Source organism: Ricinus communis, chromosome 6, assembly GCF_019578655.1.
Source record: "Ricinus communis isolate WT05 ecotype wild-type chromosome 6, ASM1957865v1, whole genome shotgun sequence".
NCBI lineage: Eukaryota > Viridiplantae > Streptophyta > Magnoliopsida > Malpighiales > Euphorbiaceae > Ricinus > Ricinus communis.
This window is the reverse complement of record NC_063261.1, coordinates 10,938,834-10,958,291: the sequence shown is the minus strand read 5'-3', so window position 1 is coordinate 10,958,291 and position 19,458 is coordinate 10,938,834. Positions and strand designations below refer to the sequence as shown.

The window sequence follows — 19,458 nt, the reverse complement described above, 5'->3', positions numbered from 1 at the left end:
TCTTATTTTATAAAAATTAAATTTCAATTATTTTTTATCATCACCTAATAATATTTTAATTTTTATTAATTTAATAATAATAATGAAATATTAAAATAATAATTGCATATTCATAATTATAAATTATAAAATACAATCGTAGGTTATGAACACAAGTTTGTTAGTAAAAACTATAAACATCAATTATAAAACTACATTTTCGTAGGCTAAAAGTAATAAATTCATAAATTATAAATCGTAGATTCATTCATGTATATCTAGAATTCATATATTATAGTCTAAAAACTCATAAAAAAAATTATAAGTTTATAAGTTAAAAATAATAAATTCGTAAATTTTTCTTTTTAAAGACAGAAATTCGTTATGACAAAGAAATGTCACGAATTACAAATTGAGTGCAGCAACTAGGGACATCTTCTAACAAAATAACAGCATCTTCCAAGAAGAAGCCCATTTGGCTAAACTATGAGCAACTAAATTAACCTTGCGGTTAATATGTTCAAAACTAACAAAAGGAAAAGATTCAGACAGATGATTAATATCATCCACCAACAGTTGCATTGGACTCGAGCCATGTACAATACTTGTTAACTTCTGGATTAAAGTACTGCAGTCAGATTCGATAACAATGCTGGAGAAGCCACAATCTATAGCACACCAAAGACCAAATAGAACAGCCTGTCCTTCAGCAAGTTCCACTTCTAAGCAGCCCCCAATTTGTTTCCCCACACAGAACATAACTTCACCTCTTTCATTACTCAATACCACACCGACTGCAGCTTTGTCATCTTTAACAGATGCATCACAATTAAGTGTATAAAGACCTGCTAAAGGTGGGCACCATGAGTGAGAAGAATCAACCCGTCTTACCACCCCAACAGGACCTGAAATACCCTGAGCACCACGAAAATTACTGAGCAATTTTGCAATCCAACAGCAATAACCTCGGATTGATGGCTAAATTTATGGCCATGCACACGTTGATTCCTTTCCTTCCAAATACTCCACGCTGTAAGAATAAAACATTCTAATTGATCAGATTTTAGTTGAGACTTCAAATAACATAGCCAAGACATCAAATCATCAGATGGAAACTGATCAGAATTCAGTCCAAGTGGGGAGAGAAGCCACAGTGCTCGAGTCCATTGGCATTTCTTAAAAACATGGGACAACAGACATTGTCAACCTGTAAACCCCGATGCAGCAAACTCATTATATGTATACTTGAAGCTCATATATTAGTCTATAAATTTATTTAAAAAAAAAAACTACATATTTAAAGATTAAAAATAATAAGTTTATAAATTATAAATTATACGTTCATTACACTAATATCTGAGAATTATATATTATAATTTAAAAATTCATTAAGAAAATTATAAACTTATAGGTTAAAAACAAAAGATTCATAATTATAAACTATATGTTCATCACACATATTCTTGAAATTTATAATTTATAATTCAAAAATTTATAAATTAAAAAGTAAATTCATATGTTAATCAATGAATTTAGAGTTTATAAATTATGAATCTAAATTTTATATATAATGAATTTGTAACCAATACTTAATAATTATTTTGCTTATAGTTATATTTAATAATAAATTCTCGATGAATTTATATTGTGCTATCAATGATCCTACAATTTATATTTAATAAATCTACAATTTATCACATACGAATATACGTCACAGTAAAAGTTCAACGTCATATAAAAGATAAATATAATATTTTTATAAAAATATAAAATTATTATCAAAAACCATTTAAAAAATAGAAAAATCAAAATTTACAAATAAAATCACATTGAATAATTTTATACAAAATAAAAATTTATTTTTTAAAATATTTTTCTGATACTCATCATACTAAAATTATAATTAGAAGAATTAAACAAATATAAACATTTAACTAACAATATTTCTTTTCTTAAAGAAATTAATATAATTTTAATTTAAAAAATTAAACATATATAAAAACTCAAGCATTAAAATCATTTTTAAAATAATATAATTTTAATTGTTTTCTAATTATTAAAATGAAATAAAATCAATATGATTACAATTATGAGCATTACAAATAAATAAGAAAAAAAGTAAGAAAATTATTGTTTTAGTTTAACAGCTACCACGCCTACATGATACAATTTTCCTATTTATGGTCTATCTCTAGCTAAGAAGGAGGGTCTTGGATTGGTGAATTTGGAAAGTGATTGTCTAAAAATGGTACTTGGTCTCAACAGATAGGCCACTGCTGTCTCTTTCCTGGATATTTTTCTATTAGACAATATCAGAAATTTGAGTTCAAACTTCGTTTGCTCGCACTCCAAGTGATGCAAATGGTGCTGCTCATGAATTAATTAGCACAATCTGGTCTTTCAGTTTCCCAAACATGCTTCTGGTGAAGGGTCAAGTCCGCTCCTATTTCATCAGTTATTTTGTTGGATGTTTCTTATTTTTAATCTTAATACAAGGTTCATATGTTTCCTTTAAAAAAAAAGTTTGGTTCAAAAGAAAACATATGAATTAGTGTTTGGAAAACTATCGTAAGAAAAAAGGTCGGAAAAGTTGTTAGATTAGAAACATGGAGATCAATTTTTGACTATTTACAATTTCATTTGAAACGATAAATTTGAAATTAATATTTTTTTATTAATCCTTGAAAATTTTTAACAGCAACTTCTCTGCTATAACGAAGTGCGGGAAATTTGCTGTCAGGGTTTCTTTTAAGAGAAACATGGAATTATGTAGTCATGAACTTTGAGTTTAGCAACCATTTCATAAGCACACCATAAGTGCCACAGGACTATTGAGGCAGATCAGATCGAAAGCAGGGATAAAATAAAAAATGCATGATCACTGAGTTAGGAATGATGTGCTCAGTGGCATGAGCCCATGAGCCACATATAACCATATATACCCTTTCTAACACCAATTTCATCAAGGAGAGAAATTAAGAATAAGATCTAAATATGCAGGTTTCTGGGGTTAAGACACTGCCAATTCTAGTTCTAGTGCTGGTGATGACAGGATCATTAGTAGTAGACCAAGGCAAAGCTTATGCTTGTGGTAGCACATTCTTTTCAGCACTTGTTCAACTGATACCATGCAGGGCAGCAGTTGCTCCTTTCAGCCCAATCCCACCAAGTGATGCCTGTTGCAGTGCTGTGAAAGCTCTTGGCCAACCTTGCTTGTGTGTTCTTGTAAATGGCCCTCCAATTTCTGGTGTTGATAGGAACATGGCTTTGCAGCTACCTGATAAATGCACCGCCAACTTTGAGCCATGTAATGTCCCCTACCTCTCTTCCAAAAACATCCCTTTTATCTATATTTTCTATGTTTCTGCCTTTGTTTACCCTTTTTTCTTTTTTCTCTGTTATTGTGCAGGTGAAATTACAAAGTAAGAGCATAGAGCATGACAGACATTGAGGATAAATTTGATATGTAAGAGCTACTTGGGTTCATTTTCTTAAACCGATAGTGGTTAATGCTGGAAGAAATAAGAGGATAGATTTTAAAATTATGTACTGAAACTAGAAGATTTTAAGCTTAGATGCTTCACTTATTTCTAATTTCTTTTCCCTTCTGTGTGATGGATTATTGTTCTACAACTTCTGTTTAATGGATACGTTTTCTTCTTGAATCTTGCAGGACACATTTTTCTTTTACCCATTATTTTGTCTTCCAATTATATGTTGTTAGGGGATTATTACACTTAATATTAAAAGACATGCTAAACATGAGAGAGGACAGAACAAATTGACTATAGTTTGAGCTCGCTTGAGACTGCTTTATAAAGAAAATAATTGTTTAAATTTTAAAAATTTGCTTTAGAAAAACAAATAAATCGACTCTTTTTCACTGTCAGTTTCTCAGTTTCCCCATTAGCTAGTACTAAATAAAATTCCCTTGCTATGAATATATCTCCAACTACATTGTGCCATAAATTTTGCTAGTAAAATTTATATTTATCTGACCATATATTAAATTAATAGATAAACGACACATATTAATTAGATTTAAAAAAATTATTATATATTAATATTTTAATCAATATTTTTAAATTATGTCTAGATTTCGATACGATCAGGTTAAAAAATCAAGAGTTAAAGATCTAATCGAGATTGAATCGATACTTTTTTAAATATGTACTAAATATTTCATAAAATGCATAAAATTAATATAAATTATAAATATATTAAATTACACCAAATTTAATGGATTTTATTAATATCATAATAAAAATAATATATTCAATATAGCATATTTTAAGAATCTAATTGACTTTTAAAATCTAAAAAAAAATTCTTAAGATGATTGAAATATTATAATTTGTACAATCACATAAATAATAAAATAAAATTATTTATTATTTAAAATTAAGATTTTTTATAGATAAAAAATTTAATATATCAAATTACACTAAATTTAATGGATTTTATTAATATTATAATAAAATTAATATATTCAATATAGCAAATTTCAGAATCTAATTGAATTTTCGAACCTAGAATCATTCTTCTTAAGAAGATTGAAATATTATAATTTGTACACTCACACAAATAATAAAATAAAATTATCTATTATTTAAAATTAAAATTTCATATAGATAAAAAAGGTAATATAAGAAATTAAATATTATTTAATAATATTGATTACTTTATTATTAAGAAATTAATTACATAGAAAATGAATATAAAATATTAATTTTGCAAGGAAACATTAATAATGTTAATTTGACTCCTTTTTTCTAATTTGACTATCAAAGGTTTGAATACTAGCTTGCAACATTTAAATTTTTTTTGTTAGAATTAACCAATTTAACCCATGTGCCTTGTGATTGAGGCACCGGTTGACTAAGTTGGATAGTCGTTTTAAGGCGTGTTGATGTAAAAATAGATTTTTGAGATGATCGAACCAGAACATGCTCCAGTTAAAACTTATATATACGTATTATACCTAGATAAAAATAATTGTATTTACATCTTTGCACGCTTATTATAAGGAAAGAGTATATTCCCATTCATAAGACCACCATCTAAGTGAGTGTGGATAATGTAAATATATATATATATATATATATATATATATATATATTTTAAAACTAAATTTTTTGACATGTGTCTTTTTTTGACCCATTGGATTTTTGTTTAGACATGTATACTTATTTTTTACACATAGAATTAGTCTTATGTGTGATTTTAAAGTTTTTTTATTAATTTATTGATTAATAAGTTACATTCCTAATTAAATATTAATTTTAATCCTAAAAATAGTAAACTAATTATATTTTAATATTATATTAACTAATAACTTAGTTTTCTAGTTAGATAATGATTCTAATTCTATTCTAAAAATAGTATATCAATTATATTTTTATATTATTTTAAATAATAAATTAATTTTCTAATTAGATAATAATTCTAATTCTATTAAAATAACATTTTAAATATTATATTTATTAATAAATTAAATTTTAAATTATATAATAACTTTTAATAAAAATAGTAATATCAATTATATTGATAGTATTAATTTTTATGATACTAAAATTAATTAATTAATATTTTTTAAATAATTTTTATATTAGTATAAAATAAAATCTTAAAATATTAAAAAGTTAAAATGAAAAATTAAGAATATCTAGTTATTTATTATTTTAAAATATAATAAATAAATATTAAAAATTATAAATTTTATTAAATTTTATTTATAAACATATAATAATGAAGGTCATGGAACGCATGGATAAACGATTAGTATTTTACATAATTGTAGTTAAAAAATTAAAAAGAATTAGATTAAATAAAAGAGCATAAAAAGTGTAAGCATATATATATATATATATATATTTGGATTAAAAAAGAAAAATAAATATGAAGCTAAATTGAAGGAAGAAAGTTGAGGGAGGTCAAACCCCTTGGAGGCCAACCTGTCTTCATCCCAGCTCATACCAAGCAGATTGTAAGCTTTAACTCCCATAAAATCATCACAAAAATTAAAAGAATTTATGTCATGATCTCATTTGTGGGCCTGTGACCAGCACTAGGGATTGGGTAGGCGTAAGGCCACCAAATCCTGTAGTAAGCCTGACACTCACTAACTCAATTAAATCTCATCTCATTTTATTGATGCCACAATTTATCTTAACTGTTAAATTTTACATATTTAATTCGGTCTGTTAGAAGAATTAGGTGAGACTTGAAACCACAGAGAATTTCAACTGATATATCTACTATTTCTACTGTGGAGAATCTAAATTTTTACAAATCAGAAAAACTGAATCAAACACGTCACCAGATGATGAAGGAGTCGGGTTGCTTGATAAGAGCCGCGGGAAGAATAACAAACTCAAATATGAAAAACAGTAAAATTGAGACTGTCAGTCTCGAGAGTGAGTTAAAATCATATATCCATAAACAGTTGCATATACTTCAATAATACATTTATTTAATTTGAAATAATCACTAAGTCATGCAATGTCATGCCATGCTTAAATAAAATAATTTTCACACACAACGGGACGGAGTACTTCAGTAGAACTAGTGCCCAGAGAGCGAAGCTCGATCAGGGACCTTACCTCCAGTTTGATCACTTACTTCTCACTATCAGCCTTAGCCTTTCGGCTCTCTTACTCCAATAAGACTAGCGCCCAAAGAGCGAAGCTCGACCAGGGACCTTATCTCCAGTCTGGTCACATAGGTTTCCAAATAAGTCGGTGCCCAGAGAGCAATGCTCGACCAAGGACCTTTACTCCGGTAAACACACTTTACTAAGCCTAGAGAGCGATGCTCAACCAGGGCAAGTTCTAAACTCTCCTTTTTAAATTTATCCATTTACCCTTTATCCATCACTCTCGTATCTATACCGGTACACTCATCAAACTAATATGTTCTACTGTCGTCCCATCCCGTGTCATCATGCAATGATAAAATCAATGGTAAAGGGAAGGACATATATGAATAGTAATAAAAAAAATATGATACATATGAATAATAATTAAATGAATAATTTAAACTTGCAATCAAATAATCACAAATAGCTATTCAAAAATTTATGCATGACACTTGCATAATCGATATATGACTTTAACTTACAGCTTAGACGACCTCCTAGCTCTTTTCCGAAGCCTCGGGTGGAGCGAGCCGAACAGACGGATTATCTAATCACGGAAAATAATTTATCAATAACGCTGAAACAGTTGACAATTAAACCTAGGTCTAGATTCTTAGGACTGACTATCTAAAATCTCGACTCAGAAGAATTTTACCGAAAATTTGGCAGAACCTCCCCTAAAATACGGACATTTACCCCCCGTAAAATTGGTCCAGGACCTGCCAAAAAATACTTCAAATATTCGACAATTTATTTTAACAGAAGTCAGGTCCCCAAGACTTCACTATTTTTTTCGACTCTGCCACACAGCACAAGACACGACCTAAGGCAGGCAGTCCGACAAATAACTGTTTTGACTCATAATATTTTCTAATACTCAACACAATTCAATAAGCATATAATATACCAAAGAATTCCAAAATCAACGGGCCAGAGACAAATTACCGAGACGCTTGATCGCTCGGTCGACTCGCCTCCAGCCGCCGGGGTCCGATCGACGATCTGAACACACCAATGGACTCGAAATGACGCACTGATGACGATTCCCGCCTCAGATTTTCCGATCCAACCCCCGATCATCCGGAGAGATTTACGGACGATCTCGGCCGTCGATTTGTAATGGAGTCCGATCGCCATGAAACCAGTGCCATTGCGAAGCTTGAGCTGAGGAGAGTCCAGATACGTCCTTTGATCATCTATCCCTCACCGAAGCTCGCCGAAAAAGCCAAAAAACGCCACTGCCAACACCTCGCCGAAACTCCCTCCTCCGGCCACCAAAGCCGACGCCGCCGCCGCCAAAAGAAAGCCCTCAACTCACCGATCAAAATAAGACCGACCTCGCCGCCAAAGGACGTCGGAAACGGCCTTTTTTTTTGCTGCTAACGTCCGGCGCCAAGAAGACCCTCGTTCGGCCGCCCGCGTCCCGACTGCCTTCTTCTTCTCTCTCCCACGCCTTCTTCTCCCCCTTCCTTCTTCCTTCTTTCTTTCTTTCCATATCGACTTTTGGTCCCTCAAATTTTCTTTCTTACCTTTTAGTCCCTCAACGTTTCTAATTACTAACAATTTCATCCAGCAAAATTTCCAATTAACCCTTGAACTTTTCTTTAGCCTTTCAATTAAGCCCTTAACTATTTAATTTGGGTCAAATTAGAATTATTGAAAATATATAATTACATATACACCCTTGCTTTTAAATATAAAATTATCAAAAAGCCTTTGCCGACATATTTAATTACAAAAATACCAAACATATAAATTTTCATTAAAACCCCATATTAATAAAATTATACTTTTAATCCGCATTCCAAAATAAATTTCTAATTTAATCCTAACACACAATTAATTTAATTAATCAATTTGCTAAATATTTTTCAATTAAAATTTAACACCATTATCTAATTAAAATACCTTTTTCCCCAATAATTCTTTTATAAAATATCCTTTACAATTTCTTTCATAACTCTCAAATATAGAATTTAATTAAATATATTCATTTGGGAGAAAATTTTGAATAACCAAAAATATATAATTTATTTCTTAAAGAATTTACTTAATTAATTTCTTAAAAATTCAAACTAATAGAATATAGAAAATAGCTCATTTATTTATCTAGTATTAAAATTCAAAATTGCATTTAATTAATTTCAATTTAAACCAAATAAAAACTAAAATAAAATTAATTTAAATAAAAACTCATTTATTAATCATTATTAATATTATCATTATTATAGAAAAAAAGATTTCGGATATTACAATTTACTCACAAAAAATTTCTTCCTTCTAACAAACAAACAATATCCTTATAACTTAAAAATTATATGTGTGGGCAGCAGTTTCGGGGCGCACACCTAATTGTCTTTAGCGACTATGACATTGTAAGGCTTTTCAACTTAATTGGAAACCTACTAATTAGTCACTCAGACTAGCACGGAGGTGGAAGTCGCGGCCCAGATAATCACCGGGACACTTTTTGCTAATGAATGGTGTTCTCAGATTCGATAAGAAAGGTTTACGCCACAAAATTAGAGATGAATTCGGAAGCCAACTTCCTTATTTGTGTTTATTAGTCTTTAATTTTATATTTAATAAATTATTCCTTATAAACACAAGCAATTCATACATAGACATACCAAATAACACACATAACTTACCTAGGTCTTCCCATTTTATTCAAGCCCAGCCCATATTAGAGTTATTAATCTAATTAACTAATTAATTATGTATATAGCTTGCTTAGTCTAGCTCAATTACAAATTATGCCTTTGATTCCTAATCTTTAGGCCTAATGGACTACTTATTAGGACAAGACCTATTCTCTATGAACCTAATTCTAATAAAGATCAATCCTAACTAAGACATGCCAAGACTCACTAAGTCTATTTCAATTATAGAGTTTTAAGCCCAATTAATGTTGATTAGCCTATTGGACTATAATATTCATGTTTGGTCCAATTTTAACACTAAGTCTATGTGGCATGTTTTAATTAATCAATCACATAACACAAATTTAATCATACAGTAAACAAAAATAAACAAAATTACATGCAGGAAATAAATCTAACTATTACGCCTCGGCCTACAACTAAAACTTAAAAAAAAAAAACTTAAAAATCTAATACAGTATACAAAATACATAAAAACTCTACAAAAAGCCAAAAGTTGAGACAAAATATTGCTTAGCTAATCGGCTCTAGAGTCTCTAGGCAGATTTTTTGATTCGTCAGTGTATTCCTCGCATCCCAGAGCCGATTTTCATATGCACAGAGAGTAAAAATCAATTAGATGTGAAAGAAATAATATAAAAAAATAAAACAGAAACCACAAAAAACAATCGATTGAATCAGAAGCCCTAAAACTAATACAAAACTCTAGAAACTAAAAAAAAGAGTAGACAAAGATATCAGATTAATCATACAATTCTAATAAACATATTTAATTACTAAATCATAATGAAAATATTAATCTAATTATTAATCTTATACGTCTGTCTAATCAGATTCAAAATCCTAATATTGGCAAAATTATCATATTCAAAACTCTAGTGTTTTTATTATCATATTTCAATATCCAATTAACTAATTACATATAGATCCACAAGAAACCCTAATCTAATCATACTAATCATAAAAAAATAACAATAACAATAACCCTAATCATGTTTCTAAAAAAATAAATAATAAAAAAATAAAAAAGAATAAAAAAACCAGTTTAGGATGATGATGGATGAATGTTTGGAGGACTCTTAAGTTGTCACCGTAATTGATGGTTCTGCGAGTCTCAGGTGATGAAGATGCAGTTGAATCGAAAATAGGTTGGGAATCCAGTACTGTAGTGATGTTGAGAAAACACCTGTCGATTAAAAAAAGTTTTCAAAAAGGAAGGTTCTTTCTTGAGTAGCCTTCTTTCTTAGTGACCTAGATCTTCTGCCTATTGATGAACGATATATTTTTCTCTCAAATTAGCTTATGTACTTTTTTCTCTTTTCTCTTTGTTGATTCTTGTTATCTCTCAGTGTTTTTTTTTTCTAAAGTCCTAAATACCTCTTTCTATTTATAGAGGTAGGGATTTTAAATGATAGTCTCTATTATTATTTTTAAAAAAAGATCAATAAATATCCAATTTAATTTTTTAAATTTAAATAGTTATCATTAAAAATCTATGATTATCGTTAAAAATCTTCTAAAATCTATATATGGACGTAAAATCATAAAAAAATAATGTCAAATTAAAAAAACCTCAATTAGCACTGTGTAGAGCCGATTGGCTCTATACAGAGGAAGTTCAAAATTGTAATTAGGTCCTTTAATTTATGAAATCTCTCATTTTGACCTTCAAACTTTATTTTTCTTGAAAATTTGTTCCAAATTGATTTCAGAAAAAGGTAATTTTAGCTGGATTAACCTCAATCCTAATCACGGATTCGCCCATCCTTCTTTTCTCCAAACCCGAGAAGGCAATAACTTTTATCACAAAGCTTTCCGTACTTTCCTCGATATCTAGAACCGGAAAACGGATGCTGACACTATGTTCTTATATAAATACAATTTTCTATAGACTTTTGAATGTGTCTTGTCCTCAAGGATAAAAAGAAAATTAAAAAAAATCCTTTCACTTCAAAATTCTAAGAAGAATAATATATGGTTCCTTTTCAACAATTGGTAGCGGCTATGGTACAGTTTCTGCCTCTTTCCCTTTCTTCTGTTGAGTAATATTTTAGTTTTATTTTTGGATAATTAGTATTATATCTTTTGTATTTTTTTTATATTACACTACTTAATTATGAATATTTTAAATTATTTTATATTTTTTCTTTTATAATTTTATACTAATTTTTTTTAAGAACATTCTAAAGAAAATTTTAAATTATTATCTCTTATTATAATTATACGGAGAATTAGTCAAATTATATAACTATATTGAATTTACTTTTAGGTTATTATTTTAGGTTTGATTCTCATAAGAACCGCTTAAAAACTGCATATTGTTCACTCTCTTATAATTAACATATTTAGTGGACTAAGAATTATTAAATTATTAAGTTCTTATAAATTATAATATGAGATTGATGGATTCAAAGCACATCATATACATAAACTCAAATCAATAAATTACTATGTAAATGAGAAAAAATTATTATGAAAATGTAAACTAAATACTCATTTTCTAATCTAACTAAAAATTATCTCTAAAATAATTTTACAACGGAATTTCTTTTTTAATAGAGAATTACTTGTTTTTTAATTTACTTCTTTTTTTTGTGGTAAATGTGTAAAAGATAACTTTTTATATTTAATAACTTCTCAAGTCCTTTGTATTTGATAAGTTTTAAAATTTGAAATGTACCACCAATAAAAATTACAATAATAAATATTTAAAAAAATTATATATAGATATTTATTGAGTATAAGGATAATAGCTAGTTTGTGCCTTATTGTACTTTTATCATAATCGTTCTAATCCTAGATACGTTTTAATTGTATATGTATTCATTAATAAACAAGTTGCTATATCAGAGTATTATTGTTTTTCCTCAACAGATTATCTTCTTAACTTGGTATCAGGGCATTAAACCTTCAGTTTTTTTTAATGGCGTCTTCTTTGTTTCTTTCATCATCATCACCTTCCTTGCATACTTCTAGTCCTACTATATTAAATCCTTCTCCACCATATTTTCATCAATTTTAATTAAATCTTCATCCTTTAACTCTTTGATTGGATCGTAATAACTATCATTATTGGCAATCGCAAGTTCTCTTGACTACTTGTGCTCAAGATTTGGATGTCTTTCTGCTTGGCACAATTTCTGACGCATCACAATTTATTGACATTCAAGGTGTTCAGACCACAAATCCATATTACACGATGTGGACTCTTCATGATCAATTTTTTCTCAGTTGGCTGCTTTCATTGATTTCTGAATGTATGTTATGTCATGTTAGTCGTTGTACTACTGATTTAGAGGTTTGGCTAACTCTTGAGTGAAATTTTCAAACATCTAGTAGACCTAGGGTTTTGCAACTTCATTTTATGCTTCGAATTCTTAAGAAAGGATCATTGTCAATTGAGAATTTCATTATTAAAATGAGAAATCTGGTTGATAATTTGAGTGTTGTTGGTCAGTTTATTTCTAATAAAGACCTAATTTTGTATATTTTGGGCGGACTTAGTAATGAATACGAGTCTATGGTAGTTGCTTTGACTTCTAAATCTGAATCACTTACACTTCAAGAGGTTCAATTAGCTCTTCAAACTCATGAAATGCGACTTGAACATCAAACTCAGTATTCTTCTATTGAGTTTCTATCTAATTCAACTACTAATGTTTCTCTTCGAAAGAATTTCTCTTCTAAATTCTCTGGTGGTTGTTCATATGGAGGTCGCAGTAATTACTCTGATTCTTGTGGAGGAGAAAATTACTCGAATTTTAGAGGCGGAGGTCATTTTACTAGAGATGGTGGCTTTAGTAATAAGCAAGTTATTTGTCAACTTTGTGGCAAGGCTGGCCATATTATAGCAAAGGTGTTACAAGTATTTTGATATTAGTTTTCATGGTGCTGAAATTGTTCATCCCTCTACTAATGTAGCTCATTCTGCCCAAGCTTTTACTGCTACTCAATAAGGTTCAAAAAATACAGGATGGTGCATTAATAGTGATGCTAAAAATTATGTGACTACTTAGCCAATCTCTTCATTTAGACCAACTACAAAAGGCAACGAGAAACTTATTATAGGTAATGGTTCTAAACTTTCTATATCATATATTAGTAGTGCAGTACTAACTTCCTCATCTACATCTAAACCTTTACATCTTACCAACATTCTTCATGTTCCTAATATCATTGAAACCTTTTAAGTATTTTCTAATTCACTAAAGATAATGGTGTTTTAATTGAATTTTGTGCTGATAAATGCTTTATTAATGACAAGAGCACAATGACGCTGCTGCTAGAGGGTATGCTTAAGGATGGCTTGTACTAGTTACAACTCCCCGAGCTTTACTCTTCTAAACAATCTAAAGCTTTGGCTAAAGTGTGTCAAGTTTTTCCTACCATTTTCACTATGTCATGTAGTTCTTTTTGTGATAATAGTTCAGTTTCCATTAATAGAAGTCCTTCTATTTCTCCATTTGCAGCTAAAAATTTCAGGTCATCATGTGTTGATTTTGAGTTCGTAACTAGTTCCTCTAGTTCTTTTAATTATATTCCCAAGTCTATTACTTCTTTTTCAGATTGTAATAATTCTTGTTCTATAAATAAATCTCATGATTCTATTGTTTCAATACATCCTTCTTGTTTTTCTACTATTGCAACTACTAATGTAAATATATGGCATCAAAGGTTGGGACATCCCTCTCCTCAAGTTCTTCAAATGATTTTCAATACCATCAACATTTCTTTTAAACAATCAAATTTAGATTTTTATTCAACTTGTAAACTTGGTAAGATGCATCAATTTTATTTTCCATCCTCTGATACTAAAACTACTAAACCTTTTCAACTAGTCCATTTTGATGTTTGGGGTCCTTCCCCTTATCTTTCTGCTGAAGGATACAAATATTACATTTGATGATTTTACCAAGTTTACCTGGCTTTTTCTTTTAAAAGTCAAATCTCAAGCCTTTGACACCTTTGTTCAATTCCAATCTTTAGTTGAAAGACAATTTGATTTTAAAATTCAATGTTTGCAAACTGATTGGGGGGTGAATATAGATATTTGGTGCCTTATCTTTCTAAACTTGGCATTAGTTTCAGACGTCCTTGCCCTCATACCCATCAAAAAAATTGTAAGGCAAAAAGGAAGCATTTACACATTGTTGAATTGGGTTTGTCATTACTGGCAAGAGCTGATTTTACCTTTTAAATTCTAGTGGATTCTTTTGTCTCAATTGTCTATCTTATTAATAGACTTTCAACTCATATTCTTTATAATATTTCTCCATTTAAAGCTTTATTTAGACAAGTTCCTGATTACCAGTTTTTAAAAGTTTTTGGTTACTCATGTTATCCATATCTTAGATTGTAACATTCTCATAAGTTTCAATATAGGACCTCCAAAATGTGTGTTCCTTGGTTACAGTCCTTTTCATAAAAATTATAGATTCCTTCATTCTTCTAGTTGAGTGTATATTGCATGAAGTGTCATTTTTATTAGTTGGGCTGTCCTTATAAAGCTTTGTTTCCTCATACTTTAGATTTATCTTCTTCTTGTTTTGTTCCTGTGTCTTATCGTTCTCTGATTCTCTCTTCAACAGTCAGTGTTTATCATTTGTTTGCTACTCCCCATATGCATTTATTACCATCATTATCTTCGAATATAGTTTCTCCTCATATAATCTCATTACCTACCACTACATCTCTTAATTATTCTATTTCACCATATTCACAAAACACTTCACATGTTCAGCTTGCTAATTCTACATCACATTATTTTTTCTCTACCCCTTCTTTGTATCATCATTCTATCTCTCCCATAAATCAACATCCTATGCAAACTAGAGCCAAATTAGGTATTATAAAACCAAACCCTTGTTATACTGCATTATCAATTAATGTTTCTTCTAAAGAACCAGCTACTATGCAATAAGCTCTTTCATTACCTGAGTGGAAAGCTACTATGGAGGCTGAATGTAATGCTTTTATGAATAATCATACATGGACTTTAGTCCTGTATACTTCATATTTGAATGTGGTCACAAATAAATGGGTTTTTTTGAGTCAAATACAAGTCAAATGTTTTATGGAAAGATATAAAGCATGATTGGTTGTTAAGGGTTTTTAACAATATAATGGATTAGATTACTGATGTGCGTGGAATATACAAATCTAAATGGAGATTTTAAGGCAGAATTTATGTACATTTGGATGTGAATTGGTTCCAACACTCACCCTATGCATTTTTTTGTGTGCTTTAGGTCCAAAAGAAGTCAAAGAGTGATAAAGGGAAGAATTGGAGCAGAATTGGATGTCAAAGTTGCCCAAACAAGTCGAGTTTGCGCATCTCTAATCTAAACATGGCCGTGTTGGTTTTAACACTGGCCGTGTTCCCAACACGGGCACCAAAATGACCAACAGGAAAAAGATGCGTTAAGGAGCATGACCACAGAGAGTAACACGGCCAAGAACACCAGACCGTGTTCCCAACACGGCTAGGAACACGACCATGTTCGTGGCAACAAGACGAATTAATTAAAAGAAAGAGTAAGAGGAAAAAAAGAAAACGGGGGGAGAACGTCCCAAACCCTAACTTTTCTCTCTCTAAGGAGACTTGGACCAAGGTTTAAATCGGATTCCCTTCAAAGATTGAAGATTAGGCGAGGTTCGTTGATTGGTTTCAATTTGAGCAAGAGGAACAAGAATTGATTCAATTCGAGCAAGAGGAATTGAGGCTGTTTACTCTCATCCAAGGGTGTAATCGGGTTTCTCTACCTTTACTCATTGTTGTAATTGAATTCTTGTGGGTTTTGATAATGAACATGTTTAGCTAGATTGATTAAATCCATTGGGATTTCTTTACTATGTTGGCTTAATATTATATTGTTGGATTGTTTGAGTTAGTTTTGTATTCTTCTTACTTTCAGTATTAATAAGATAATGCATTATTCATGAGACGTTGTGAATTGTGGTGTTTAGATTGCTTTATGTGATTGAGAAGTCCATTTAACAATTGGAATTTTGAATAGTAAGAACTAGTTAATAATCACTTAGAGATAAGGATAATTAACTAGCAGGATTAAGAATTAACAAAGCTTAATAGAGGCGGATTAAAGCTTAATACTAATTTGAGAATCAATTGTTAGGAAGAGATTCCAACTTTAGGTTATTAAGTTTAGGAATTCGGTTATCTCAAGAGAGAAACCGAATTCAGTTAAGAATTCGTCCAAGGGTAGCATAATTGAAGTCATCAATCCTTTATCTTTTGTTTGATTGCCAACTAGTTTAGGTTCCCTTTGGGTTTGCTTTCTTATCCATTTACTCCTACATCTCCCTTAGAACTTAGCTTGTAGCTATTAGTTAGTTTAGAAATTATTCATCATTCATTTTAGGTTAATATAACAAAGAACAAAGGAGTAACTCTGGGCTTTCACTTTCCTGAGGAATACGACCTTGATACTCGCTATTAGTGCTATACTGCATCAATAGGTACACTGCCTTAGATTGTAGCTGCATAGATAGCAGCCATCAATTACTTTGATACTTCCAATCCTGTTATAAGACCTTCTACCATTATAGTTGTTTTTACTCGTACTATTACATTTAATTGGGATATACAATAGATTGACATTAATAATGCTTTCTTGAATAGTGATCTTCAAGAAATAGTTTTCATGGTTCAACTATAAGATTTTATTGATTCAGCTCATCCTACTCATGTTTGCAAGCTTCAAAAAGCTCTTTACGGCTTAAAACATGCTCCTAGAGCTTGGTTTGGCAAGCTTGAACAAGCATTGTTCAATTGGGAATTTCATAATTCCACTTCAGACACCTTATTATTTTTGTGCAGAAAGAATGGCAAGATGGTTATTTTGCTAGTCTATATTAATGATATCCTTATCACCGATGAAGATTCTACTATCATTCAACAAATCATTTTTATTTATATATTCAGTTCTCTTTAAATATTATTGGATCAGTTAATTACTTCTTAGGACTTGAAGCTTATAGGGACGTTTTAGGTCTGTATCTTACTCAATCTAAGTATATTCATGACCTTCTGGAGAAAACTAACACAGTAGCTGCCAAACCAAGTTCTACACCTATGTGTTTGAATCAAAAGCTTTATTATAATGATAGTACTCTCTTCGATCAGCCATCTTTGTGCAAAAGTACTATTGGTACTTTGTAATATTTGACTATAACCAGACCCGACATCACCTTTTCAATTAACAAACTCAATCAATTTCTATAAGCTCCAACTGTCAATCATTGGATAACATGTAAGAAGATTCTGATATACTTGCAAGGTACTAGATCTCTTGGTCTACATTTTAAACCATCCTCCAGATCAATTTAAAGGGTTTTATTGATGCTGATTGGGGAAGCAGTATTGATGATCGAAGGTCCACAACTAGTTCTTATATTTTCCTAGGAGGTGATTCAATTTGTTGGTGCTCTCACAAGCAGAAAGTGGTTGCTAGAAGTAGTACTGAATCTGAATATCATGCTTTAGCTTCTACTGCAGTAGAACTTCTGTGGTTAAATCCTTTATTTACTGAACTTGATGTTGATCTTGAATCATCTCCTATCTCATGGTGTGACAATGTTGGTGCAGGGTCCTTAGCATCTAATCTTGTTTTTCATGCAAGGACAAAGCACATTGAAATAGATGTGCATTTTATTAGAGAAAAAGTGGCTACTAAGTTGCTTGATGTTCGGTACATACCAATTGAGGAACAACTTGTTGATTTACTTACAAATCCTCTGTCTTCTGCTAGATTTCATATGTTGTGTTCCAAGCTTCATCTAGTGTGTAAGTCAAACTTGAGGGGGCATATTGAGTATAAGGATAGTAGTTAGTTTGTGTCTTGCTTTGCTTTTAAGCATAGTCGTTCATCTGATCCTAGATACATTGTAATTGTATATACATTAATATACAGGCTGCTAGATTTAGAGCAGTTATTGTTTTTACTCAACTGATTATCTTTCTTAGCTATATTTAATATTATTTTTTAAATATTCTATCTAATAATTAATAATTACAAATTATTTTAAATTTATTAGTTATTGAATAATAAACATAAAATTAATTTCCTGAATATTTATTAATTAATAAAATTGCTAATTTATTAACTGTAAAATATAACATAGTCGACTATCTATATTAAGCATGAGATATGCCTTAAAATTCGATTAGAGCGAAAAATTAAAACTTAAGTAAAATTGACATTGTTCAAAATAAATTTTAAAAAACTATTATTTTCAATACTTTGTTAAAAAGTAAAACTCATCTAAAATTTTATTATGCTTATAGGGGGAATAATCCTAATTCCTATAGTCCATCAATGAAATTCATTGGTGATGTCCAATAATATTTCATATTCTTCTATGTCTTGCCGATGTTAATCCTTATCCTTCATTACCATTTCAAGATAGCAACCAAGCTAGCTCTCAACCTTCCTCCAAGTCCACCGGCCGTTCCATTCATTTGTCACCTCCACCTCTAGCATTGCATAGTCTCTCCTTCGCATATGGCCCTCTTCTTTTATTTCCGTCTTGGTTGTTGTGGCATAATTATTGTTCCGTCAACATTTGCTACTGACATCTTCAAACCAAATAATTTTATTTTTCTAGTAAACCAAAATTTCCTCTCAACAAGAGGAATTTATTATGAAACTCTAGGTTCTTTAAATCCCATATGGAGATTACTGGAAGTTCATGAAGAAACCTCAATCAATATATACGACACGACATATTAAAAGAGCCAATGATATTCGACGTGAATAACTAAGACGATTCTTAGGGTAAATAGCCATGTAAAATCTTTATCATATGTTTTTATCTCATAACAAACTTTTAAATTTTTCTCTTTTGATACCAAATCATCAATTTTGCTTACAAGCGACGATACCCATTTAAAATTATATTTATAATTTTTAAACAATTTTAATAGTTTGAAAATTAAAAGAAATTATCACAATTTTACCTTTGCTATTAATTAAATCTTTATATTTTTATTATAATTAAATTTATTATTTATTAATTTTAATTGAATGAAATATTCATATACCAACTTTTCAAAATTAAAAAATCATCATATATTTTATATGAAAAAGTAAACTTCATGAATTTTTTGCTATTAAATAAATGTGAGATTCTTGACCTGATATTTATACAGAATAGTTCAGT

The 19,458-nt window shown here is 30.0% G+C and overlaps 2 protein-coding genes across 2 annotated transcripts; one reads left to right on the top strand and one right to left on the bottom strand.

Annotated features, from left to right (window-relative positions):
- Nucleotides 1-417: 417 nt before the first annotated feature.
- Nucleotides 418-1,213, bottom strand: LOC8287554. Its single transcript, XM_048375277.1, has 2 exons — nucleotides 1,178-1,213; nucleotides 418-894 (listed from the first exon to the last, which is right to left on the bottom strand). The coding sequence occupies exons 1-2, from the start codon at nucleotides 1,211-1,213 to the stop codon at nucleotides 418-420; spliced, it is 513 nt and encodes a 170-aa protein (XP_048231234.1).
- Nucleotides 1,214-2,956: 1,743 nt separating this feature from the next.
- LOC8287555 (protein LIM1) lies at nucleotides 2,957-3,644 on the top strand. Its single transcript, XM_002513165.4, has 2 exons — nucleotides 2,957-3,286; nucleotides 3,389-3,644. The coding sequence occupies exons 1-2, from the start codon at nucleotides 2,974-2,976 to the stop codon at nucleotides 3,403-3,405; spliced, it is 330 nt and encodes a 109-aa protein (XP_002513211.3). The 5' UTR covers nucleotides 2,957-2,973; the 3' UTR covers nucleotides 3,406-3,644.
- Nucleotides 3,645-19,458: the final 15,814 nt, after the last annotated feature.